This window comes from Macaca nemestrina, chromosome 12 (genome assembly GCF_043159975.1).
Source record: "Macaca nemestrina isolate mMacNem1 chromosome 12, mMacNem.hap1, whole genome shotgun sequence".
Lineage (NCBI taxonomy): Eukaryota > Metazoa > Chordata > Mammalia > Primates > Cercopithecidae > Macaca > Macaca nemestrina.
In genome coordinates, this window is record NC_092136.1 from 38100416 (window position 1) to 38112553 (window position 12138).

Genomic DNA, 12138 nt, shown 5'->3' on the forward strand with positions numbered 1-12138 from the left:
GATCTTGATGATTTCAAATTATATTTAATAAAAGAATGTCACTCGCATCCTGTTAAATGCTTTAGTTCAGTTTTGAACTAGAAATGCCTTCTCTAGAGGCAGTGTCATGGGCTGGTGGTTGTGCCTAGTGTGCTTCACACATACGCGGCACTGCGGTGATCCACCCACTTGAGGGAATAGAATGGCATCCCAGGAGAAGCAGCCTGGCTATGTTTGAGTACCACCTGTGATACTTCCTATGTGTGGTTTCAAAAATAGGTGTAGAACAGTGAAACCCCATCTCTACTAAAAATACAAAAAATTAGCCGGGCGTGGTGGCGGGAACCTGTAGTCCCAGCTACTTGGGAGGCTGAGGCAGGAGAACGGTGTGAACCTGGGAGGTGGAGCTTGCAGTGAGCTGAGATTGCGCCACTGTACTCCAGTCTGGGCGACAGAACGAGACTCTGTCTCAAAAAAAAAAAAAAAAAAAGGTAGGTGTAAAAATAAACAAGGAGAGCCAGGCCCGGTGACTCAGACTCACACCTGTAATCCTAGGGCTTTGGCAGGCTGAGGGGGGTGGATCACCTGAGGTCAGGAGTTTGAGACCAGCCTGACCAACTTGGTGAAACCCCAGTCTCTACTGAAAATACAGAATTAGCCGAGTGTGGTGGGGCACGCCTGTAATCCCAGCTACTTGGGAGGCTGAGGCAGGAGGAGAATTGCTTGAACCTGGGAGGTGGAGGTTGCAGTGAGCTGAGATCCTGCTGTTGCACTCCAGCCTGGGCAATAAGGACGAAACTCCATGTCAAAAAAAAGAAAGAAATAGAGAAAGAGAGAGAGAAAGAAAGAGGAAGAGGAGAAACGTTGCTGAGGGGTAGATAAATGTTGCTCAGAAGGGAATGGTGGTGCTCAAAGTACTTTTCAGGCAGGACTTGACGGGAGCAAAATACCAGGCCATCTGGTAACCACCTCTGCATAGGGAAGGTAGGAACATAGTGAATGGGAGGCTGTGGTCACTCTCTTCTGGCTTTATCATCTACTCTCCAACCTCTCCATAAGGGGAAAGGGAAATTGCCATTAGTAAGAAAGTACTCTATTATTTGTGTGCACAGTTGCTGTAGCCTCCCTCTGCTTTTTCTGCCTGACGTCTCCTCACAACAGCTGCTAAAAGCCACTGAATCCTCATGTGCCCTCCCTGCTGCTCAGTCCATATGTCTAATCAGTGTGTATATGGTATTTCTTACTCTACTAATTCTTGGCTAGATTTCCAGCCAAATGGCTACAATGAAATTTCTGTAATAGACCACAAGAAACCTAGTCACAGCATTTCTCAGAGAAATAACACCAATTGGTAAATTCTGTATTTCACACTTGCCTCTCATGTTTTTAAAGTTGCTTCCCAAGGGAAGAAACTAGTGTAGCTCAGTGCATTTCATGAAGAAATTAACTTTGGCCCAGGTTACCATCTGAAATGTGGCCTAGTCCTTCACACACACCCTTGACCAGTGCCCCATATTTAGACAGCACAGTTTCTACTTCTTCCCCCCACTGGAAGGGAGAGCAGATAGCAAATTTCAGGTCATATATGCATTAAGAGTCAAGGATATTATTGAAAACTTGCTTTCCAAAAAGCTTTCCCTGGAAGGAGCCCCTAATGTCAATCCATGGTCTTTATGAATAATAAATGCACACAAAACAGATTCACAGAGACATTACACACTGAGTCACTTGTATGCCGCTTCCTGGAATGGTTCCAAATCCAATGGGAAAGCGGAAATCTAGAGGATTGCTTTTTGCCTCTCCTCTGCCCTTTCTCTTTCTCTCCATTCTCTGTCTTTGCTCTCTTTGCTTCTGGGACTGTTGTAGCAAACAGAGTAAGTGGGAGTTGCCTTAAGGTAAACGGTGTCCCCTTTGAAATCCTGCTAGACTTGTTTTAATTCTGTGTGATCATGTGCACAACACAGCGTGTGTTGAGATACTACTGTGGACCAGTGGACTGATGTTCCCATGTTTAAAGTTCCTCCCCACCTTTCCTTAAGAAAATATACTTCCAGCATATGTCAAGAAAGAAAATGTCTGCCCTGGCACTTGACACTTTAGCCACGTAGTTCTTTCTTTCCTGTTAGGAGACTTAGGGAGTAGAAATGAAATGAGAAAAGCTGCAGAAAAGGGAAGATAATCAGGAAGCTTTCTCACCCTTTCAGTAGTAATATTAGCTTTGCAAATCCAGAGTCTTACAATGGGGCTTAGTGGAGACATTACAGCAAATACCAAGTGTCTTCTCTTTTTAAGGGATCATACAAAGGAATACAGAATAAAGATGACCTAGTCCCTGCTCATGAGGGACATGTAAGATCATTGAAGAAGATCAGAGCAGTACAAAGGAACTAAAGGCAGACTAAGATGCACCCAATGAGACAGCTTTGTCTAAGGTACCTGTGGAATCAAAGGAAGGTGGTATCATAATGAGTTCATACCGGTGGTAGTGTACCCTACTTGGACAACTTGAACAAGGCTTCAGTTTGCAGAGGGCAGAGTTGTGGGTATTTCAGGTGAAGGAGATGGTATGAGCAATGAGGCAGAGGTGGCAATGCATTGTGTGTTTGGACGTAGTAACAGTGCTAAGTTGCAGTAGGGGAAAAGAGAGCCTTTGGGAAAATGCTTAGAATTGTGCTTTTTCAGATTAAGTGGTTTGAGGCAGGAATACTGTGGAAGTTCATGGCAGTAGTCCAGGAGGAAAAAACATCAGGTGATAACAGGAGGAGTCAAAGAGTGGATGGGGTTGAAGCCTTGCAGAGAGACACTCTGTGGTTTTTGGAAACAGAACACAAAGGGGAAAGAACTGGGGCCTGGGACCGTCCACCTTTACAGACAGAAAACCATACCACTTTTACCCTGATTTTTTCACCCTGATTGTTATTTTTTTTCTTTAGTATTTCACAGGCTCTGGAAAATAGTAAAAGAATATTGTTTGTGGGGCAAAAAGAAAAATATAAATAACATGATTTAGTCAATGAAAAAGGTTTTCTGGGAGTAACCAATAGGTTCTGAAGTAGTGAGAAACTAAGAAAACTGTTGGCTATAGCACTGAAGTGCAAACCCAGGCATGGAATGGGAAGTGGCTGGTCTTTGCTAATAGAGGGCCAAATTCCTCCTCAGGATCAGCCACCTCTTTTTCCTTGTGAGTTGCCTAAAAAAATAAAAAAAATAAAAATAAAAAAACAAACAACAGAGAATGCTGTATATCCTTAACCAAGTCTCACTGAGTTTAGGACATAACCTACCTTTGGGCACTCAGGTAATCCCATTCTCAGCCCCTCTTGCTGGTCATCTTTGGCTGTGGGAAGGATGGCACTGTAGGTCTGTTGGAAACTTCTCTGTAATTGCAGTTCCGAGCTCCTAATGCATAGTCTCTCCTTACTAGCTTTATTCTGCTAGGTGACAGCTATTGATACTCAGACAAGGCTATGAACTTGCCCAAGTCCACTCTGCCCCATGTTTTCTGAGAATTATTTCCTAATCTTTTGGTGACTACCAGAGGCATCACAATACAGGTAGAAGTGGATACGCATTTCAGCCAGCCAGGCAAGAGAACTTGAATGCTGGCTCCTTTATGTACCAGCTGTGTGACTTAGGCCAAGTCACCTAACCACTCAGGGACTCAGAAAAGCAGGGCGGTTGTCTTGAGATGATTAAAATGAAAGAATGTTTGTGTACCATCTGTCACTATCACAGTGTCTGCAACTACTGTAGGCTTATAGTTTTTTTCTTCCAAAGAATTTGGGATTTTGTTCCTAACCCTGCTATTTATTTACTTTGCACTTTTCTGAATCTGAGCTTTTAGACATGAAGCATCCCTAAGGTTTGCTATAAGAAATACTAGCTCATAAAATAAGCAACATGTGAAGAGCTTCTGGAGGGTGCAATTACCGAAGCTGCAGAGCTTTACCAAGCTGCTGTGCTTGTTACTCATTAACACAGCAGCTCAGTAAACTTAGGTAGATGCATTCCTGAAGGCTCCACAGGATATGTTTACTCTTCTAACAAACTAAGTAATCAAAGTAGGGTGTCCTCTTGGAAGGCATTATCACTGTCCACCACATACCAGCAGTGTTTATTTCTTCAGATCGTTGGCTTGTATTTCAGGATAAGCCTCATGCAGAGCTCATTTTGTCATTTATATAAAGATAGAGGAGAAAGAGAATGCTTTTTGAAGTTACGTGACTTTAGTTTTCTCATGGTTTATAAAAGGGGCAGAGATTTGGGAAAAGGAAGCAAATATTTTGGCTAATGTGGTCAAACACTCTTTTCTGTTGACAAGTTAAGATAATCAGGTGTTCTGCATTTTGCTACTTTTCTTTGTTACTTTATAAAATACTTTTTTTTTTTTTTTTTTTAATGAGCCCAGCACAATAGGCTGAACTCAAGGAAAGCCCCATAGATACAAGGACATTCAAGACTCGTATTAGAGACAAAAGAATAATAAGAATCCTGCAACAGCCTTAGTCTGTTTATAGTGTTTCTTTTTTGGAGGACTCTAGCTTTTTAACACTTGGAAGAGCAATCACAGGGCTATCTGAGGCCCTGGGGAAAGATGACTACTGCCTCTTATGGCTCTTATGGTGCAATTTGATCTTTTAAAATGTGACCTTTTAGACACTTTGCATTACAGCTGTGAGCATTATCAGTTGAATTTAATGAGTGAGACAGGTCCCTTTGAGATTGCTTGTACCAAGCTTGCACTAAGGTAGACTTTGGGATGCTATGGCGTCGGAATGGTGAGCATTTTCAAGGAGGAGCTTCTGAGAAAGCAGTTTCTAGCTAATGAATTGGCATGTTGGTGGGTGGTAACAGAAGTTTGAGATGCACACCCTGCTCTTGAAGGCATTTGTACTTGGCCCACAAGACTAATATACAAGAAGCAACCAGTAGACGGTAGCTTGTGACCAAGTTTATGAGCTCTGAGTGTTCATGCATAGGGCACATTTATAAGAACTGAAGCTTTCAAGAGAAGCAGCATTGCAGTTGAGTGTTTAAGGGGGTACGAATGAGGTTGCTAGGTGAAACATTTAAAAGATGTAGTGCTTTGGGAGGCCGAGGCAGGCGGATCATTTGAGGTCAGGATTTCGAAACCAGCCTGGCCAACATGGTGAAACCCCGTCTCTACTAAAAATACAAAAATTAGCTGGGCGTGGTGGTGGGCGTCTGTAATCCCAGCTACTCTGGAGGCTGAGGTAGGAGAATCGCTTGAAGCCAGGAGGTGGAGATTGCAGTGAGCCAAGATTGCACCACTGCACTCCAGCCTGGGCGACAGAGTGAGACTCCATCTCAAAAAAATAAATAAATAAAATAAATAAATAAGTAAAAAATGTAGTGGTACAGCTGGCTAGTCTAGAACCAACAGGATTTGCTAAAGAGAAATATTTTAAAATGGAAGCAACTTAAGAGGCCTTAAAACCATCTTCTTCAGTCCCTTGTTTTACTTCTGGTGGGCCCTGAGAGGTGAAGGGCTACAAGGCTGACGGCACAAAGCAAGCTGTTGTGAGCCTGGGTTATGGAGAAATGTTGAAAGGCAATGCAGTGTAGAATGTAGGTGCTTGGATGCCTTGTGAGAAACAAAGTGCATGGTGGAAGGACTTTTTAGGAAGAATTTAGTTTAGGAGCAAGAACTGTGCTAAACTTGGTGGTATTGCCTGAGAATCCAGCATTGTTATTCTTGCCATTGAAGAAATAATTCTTCATACTTACCCCTTTTCTGGGTCTTTTGGCTGTTTGCTTTCCTGTCCCCTTGCTGCCCCCTATCTTCAGTGCAATCGCCTGTGTGTTAATGTTACGTAAGGATTACACTTCCCAGGCCAATTTGCATTTTATTAATAAGTGGAACACCACTTCAAGAGAAAACAATGCATCTAAAAGTAGAGCTTCAGGCCACAGTGACTTCAGATTTTAAGGCCGGTAAAGTATCTTTCTTGTATCCCTAAAATCAGGATATATAAGTGGAATAGATTAGAAGAGGAGAGGGGGGAACCTAAAGATGTTGTGTGTCTGGCACTTACTAGGTACTCATTTTTAAATGAATGAATAAATTGATGAATAAGGCTTAGGGATGCAGAGGTTTTAGGGAGGGAATAGGAAGAATAGTGGAAATGCATACCTTTTAAAGGAGGGATTATAAACATTAAGTTTTATAAATTTTTAAACTTAAAAAAATTAATTATAAATTTTAACAGAGGAATTTTAAAGGAGGACTTGGTGACTATGTGATCCTGAGACATGTGTGGAAAAGAGCATTAAAAATATATATATACATAGTTACAGAATCTAGCTGTTTAGGAGAGTATCCCTGACAGAACCAGGAACCCGGAGTGTCCTGTGTTTGATCATATGAACACACAATCATCATTTTTGAGTACACATTTGAAAACTTTCCTTCACTTCACCTGTCTACAAGTTAACTTACGTGAATCACTGCCCTGCATCCTGATTCTTCTCCCTAATATCCTCTGTTCAACTTTTTCTTCTATTTCTCTATGCACAGGGAAATGGGAGGAAAAGTAGGGCTCAGAATGAATTGGGTGCCCAGATTTCTTACAAAAGGATCCAAAGAATTCTTATAATTTCCTTATTCTACTTTTATCCCCACTTGAATTTGTCATGTCAATATTTCTTTAGGAAAACCTGTTTACTTCAGAAAAAAATATATAGGCCATTGTTTGGAAAGTTATGCTTTCAATGACTCACTTTTTGCCTCTCTTTTGCACTGGATATGCTGCCCTTGGTTATGCAGAGATAACAGGCTGACTTGCCTCCCAAAAGCATTCTTCCTTGACAGACTGGTTTGCTCTAATCTGTATAAACACTCTTGCCTGCTGACCAGTAGTCTTGTGTTTATGAGGCCCTTAGAAAACACTGCAAGCTGCAGAGTGACCATGAATAGCAAACTTAATTTGGTTTAATGTGTTTTGGCTTGCTTGACCTCACCAGAATAAAAATGTGCCTGCTTAAATTATTGTATTGGGACTTAAAAAAAAAATTCTAGAGACATTTATCTCATTGGAAGACTCGCAGGATCATTTTAGCAAGGGTTTAAGTCCACGTTTAATGTCAGATAGACTTGAGAAATGTTTAACGTAGAGCTTTAATTACAGATTAGGTTTTTGTAAATTCGGAATTTTAAGTCTGAATCACTATCTTTTTTTCTTGCTACTTTTTTTTTTTTTTTTCCTCTAGACAATTGGCGGGCAACGACCTTTCTTTTATCCACCCAAAGGCCTTGTCTGGGTTGAAAGAACTCAAAGTTCTGTAAGTAATGCAATTTTAGAGTTTCACAGCTGGCTGTGTATTTTCTTTCTGCATAGTCAACATGCTTGGAACTAGGTTAAGCACAGTTTCTTTTAGTTCAGGATTAAAAGATTTAAGGAGTGGCCAGTGGGGAGTGTGGGAGGCTAGAGGCTGATTTGGGCAACCCTGCATCTAGATAACAAAAGTTAAAACTCTAACTAATAGGTATTCTGACCTCCAGCATATTACAGTTGAATGTTAGGCTTTTTGGGTGCCTAATGCATTGAAGCAAACCCATACTTAAGTTTTACTGGTAGGGTTTTGTTTCTACTTATAGCTGTAAGAACTTTGAATTACCTGACCGTAAAAGGGAAAAAGGCTTACAAGCACTCCAAATGTTAAAATAATTTTAGAGCTCAAGGGAATTCAGATGCCTACAATTTATATAGCCAGCGAACAGTGAGGAAGTAAATTCCTGGCAATGGTCAGGAGCCTGGAGTGTGGCAGATTAGGAAACAGGGGAACTGACTGTCCCCACTTCTGCCACTACCATGCTGGATGCCCTTCAGCAGGTCATTAGACCTCTCTGGTTCAGTGAGCTAGGTGGGACCTTTATCTCTTCTATTCTGTGGTTATGATTCATGTCAGGCAGTCATTTTATTAATGTGACAGGAATGGCTTCAGGCAAAAAATCAAAAGGATTTCATTTTCAGTATGGATCTATGCATCTATTCGGCAGGCCCTAACTAGTAGATGATCAAAGCTCTATTTCTCTCCTGGCCCCACATGCATTGAGGACATTGCTGCTGTTCCTTAAGAGCTTGGGATCTGCCATCCGCTTGGAAAAATTGGCTTTACCTGATGTCCGCGTTTCCGGGCTCTGCTTTATTCCAATTTGAAAAGGCATTAGGCATTCCAACGGATTTGCTTATTATACCTCCCAGTTAACTTGTTATAGCTCCTAATTAACATTAACTGATAGTACCCAGGGTGATGAACATTAACTAGAGTGCCTTAATTACCAGAAACAAAACCACCCTTGGAAACGTGGATTACCCAGCAAGTCTGTGTTAGGGCATGACTTGGGATAGCAGTATAGGTTTCCTTTCTGGCTTTACAGCAAGTGCTTCCTAGAGTTTTGCAATTCTCTTGTCTTAGATGCTTTCCACCTCCGCCTCCCCCCACATTTTCCCATTGGAAATATTTTTTTGGAAAAAAAAAAAAAGGCTCTGAATTTTTCTAAGAAAAAATGGTAACTATCACTTGTTACTCACTAACCAAAAATTTTCTTTCAGAACGCTCCAGAATAATCAGTTGAAAACAGTACCCAGTGAAGCCATTCGAGGGCTGAGTGCTTTGCAGTCTTTGTAAGTAACTTCTTGATTTCTTGACTCACCAAGAGACTACTCTGGCTGTTAAAGGTGTAAAGAACTGGAATCCTAAGGAAAGACGAGATTTATCCTTTCATCTGAGATAAAAACAGAGATAGCTAGTCGATGTTATCAAAATGCCCTTTGGTGAGGGAGAAGGAGGTGGTTGTGTTTACCTCCTCTCTTGTCCTAGAGGCTGAGAGAAAGCTACTGGGTATTCACTGCTGGGTGTACTTCCATGAACTTGTGCACAGCCGGTGATCAGCACCTCTTTGGAACCAGTTATATGTGTACAGAAGTTTTAGTGTCTTGTGCCTTGACTGTCAAGAAACAGCCACAAAGAGGTTTCTGTTTCGTGTAGTAATGATAATCAGAACAAATCGATTGTAATTCCTCAATGTGGTCAAGGGAACTTCTCGGAAAAAATGAAAAAGTATTCTTCAAAACAGGGAACTTCATTAGCTTCTACTAGAATAATGAATACAAATTTGCGTTGCTTCACTTCATGTCCTAAATACCAAATACAATGGGACTCTGGGGCATAGTTTCTCTAAGTGTGGTACTTTGACCACGCTTTGCAACAGACTCACTAGGGGGAAATTGCTAAAATGCAGATCCCTAGGCTGTAACATAGAAGTAATGCTGGTTTTCTTTTTAAAGGTAGAATTCAGAAGTCTAATTTTAAATAGCAACCTCCCCAGAAGCACTCTGAATAAAAAATGTTAATAGTTATCACCCTTATGTGTGCTGGTATAAAATTGCATTTTAGCGACACAACGTATTTGTATATGAATTTGTCTCTTAGGTTTTGTATTATACTTTGAAATAACCGCAAATAGTAGGAAATACGCGCAAGTTAGAAAATGTACGGTGAAAATGATTGAGCTGCTTGTCCCATCAGTTTGCGAACATAAAGCCATTTTTAACTGCACCAAAGAGACATCCCTGGAAATTATAAATTATAGCTTACTATTTGATTTTAGGTTAGATATTCTAGTAGTTAATGAGCAATGAATGTGAAAATAAAAATATATGCTGTAAAGTTAAACTTTAAACTGTATCTAACCCATAAACAAGGAATATCCACGGTGTTGGCCATTTAATTCTTAGTTTAAATGGAAGTTTAATTTAAGGTGGTCTGTATTAAGTGGCTCCCTTCACTAAAATGGTAAGTTATGGAATATAAGGATTTGTTTTTCACCACAGCTAATTGAGTAGGTTCTAGGTAGACACTTAAAATGAATCCATGGGAATGAGTTCCCTTATAGAAATGTTACTTGCTGACTTCACACACTCTCTCACCTCGGATGGATGTACACAGGGCAAGTCATCTAACCTCTGTTGGACCTGAATTCATCAGACATTTTAAATAGTTATATTTTCTTTTGCTTCTTAAGAATGTATTTTACTTCAAGACCTTCATATTGAATTGTCATTTTGTAAGATCTAATAATCAAAATACTCAATTATTTTGTCTAGTTTAAAGGGTAATAAAGAGAAGACTAAAATCTTACTTTCAACTGTAGAACAGAAAAATTACCAAGAAAACATGCAAATATTCTCTCTAATTTGTGGTCAATAAGTACATTAAAGTACATGAGACATTTATTGGTAATGTAGATGATTTAAAGTGGTGTTTTTCACAGAAATCATAGGTTTCTCTTTCATGTTTTAAAAAAGCATACTGTGCTTATCATTCATGGAGCAAGTTGCTTAGTTTAAATTATCTCCAAAATTGGGATGAGTGTATGGAGTGCCTTTTTTTTTAAAGGCATTGAGATGTTTTCATATATATCAGAAACACGAGGATCTGCTATGTGTCAGGCCTGTTTTCTTTAAGAAGGAAATGTTCATGCATTTGTTAGTAGAGTGGGTGCAGTGGTGAAGTTAGATACAGTTGAAGTTCTCTCATGGTGTAAAACAGTCTTATCAGCACTTGAGTCATTTTGAAAATCTGTTCTTCAGATCTGAATTACATGAAAGATTTCATTGTGGTTTTGAATAGTGCTTAAAAGAAGCAAAGTTCATTAGGGATTGAAATTGATCAGAAGTGGTTTGATGCAAGTGTATGTTTGATAATGACTATAAAATCTGAAAGCCAATTGTTGATACTAATAAAAAGGTAGCATAATTCCCTCCCATAAAACTAAAATGACTAAAGCATTACCTCAGCAGAATATTAAAATGACATGTCATAATTATCTCCTCTAGAAATTTTTTAACATCAGATTACATTTTTATTGACTATTAAAATATCTCAAAGATTAAATTTCCTAGGTTTTTCTCAGTTTTAAAATATGTTTATAATACTTACATTATTGGTAAGTTAGAATAGAGAGAAAGGAGATCTTTTGATTATACAGGTGTTTATTGATAACAAAGACTTTCAGCAGTTAAATATCTGCATTTAATATTATTTTGTTACTGTAGTTTGTTTAGACAAGAAATTTAAAAATACATGAGTCTCAGTCAATTGTAAAATTGGCTTTTGAGAATAGAAAATAGAAACATGTTTTCCAGACAAAAATAACAAAGAAATTGAGTGAATAAATATGTTATTCACCGTTAAACAAGAAAGCTAAACAAAGCAATAGTTTATCTCTTACCACATGGAGTTTAAATAGAAAAATACCTTGAATAAACCTTCATATTCTTTCCATTTTGTGAGATAGCTGATGCTTTTCAGCATCTACTTAAAGAATTATAGTATTTTCTTCATCTGTTAGTTAGGATGAATACTAATAGCATAGATCATTGCTACAAAGCCACACTGAGACAGTGCTCTGAAGCACTGGTCTCAGTATAAGTACAGACTCTTCACTTTTATGGGTGCCTCACCACACCTACATGTGAATTGAGGGATAAGGATTAACCATGTGAGTCACCACAAATTGTTTTTCTCGTTTAACCTCTTATTTAAGAGTTTCATTTTTCCATAGTTCTTTTTAATCTCTACTTATGTGTGACTTCACAATTTTTGGAAATTTTTAGTACAGAGGAAATTGTGTCCGTGCTTTTATTGTTGTATTAGGCTATTTTATTGTTGTACCTATGCTATTTTGTATAGAAGATAGTTTTATTACTGTCTTAGCTCAAAACTCACCTAGTTTTCTAGCAGTAAGTTAAGGCCATCTTTTTTCCTTGATGACACAGAATTCACAAGAGTTTAAAGGTTCTATACAGTACTGAATTTATATTAAAAAGGCACTGACAGCTTTCCTTATTATACTATTTTCTGAATCAGTAGAGGCATTGTAGGTATTTGGAGGTGCATTACATACTATTTTATTGAATAGGAATATATATCATCAATATGATAAAATAAACAATTTAAACTTTTCAACTGCAGTAACACTAAGGAACTTCAAATTGTAACGAAAATACAACCCAAACCCCTTACCTGGCCTATAGGGACATATGGAATGTGGACCCTGTTTGCATCTACAGCTGTATCTCCCTGGTCCCTCTACTCCCTTCCTCCTGTGTTTTAATCACTCATACCTTCGGG

The 12138-nt window shown here is 39.1% G+C and overlaps 1 protein-coding gene across 1 annotated transcript in view; it reads left to right on the forward strand.

Moving 5' to 3' along the window:
• Positions 1-12138, forward strand: part of LOC105463286 (leucine rich repeat containing G protein-coupled receptor 4) — a 108678-nt gene that overhangs the window by 74558 nt on the left and 21982 nt on the right. Inside the window, exons 3-4 of the mRNA XM_071074946.1 lie at positions 7210-7281; positions 8556-8627. Coding sequence (XP_070931047.1) covers positions 7210-7281; positions 8556-8627 — 144 coding nt within the window. The remainder of the gene's footprint in view (positions 1-7209; positions 7282-8555; positions 8628-12138) is intronic.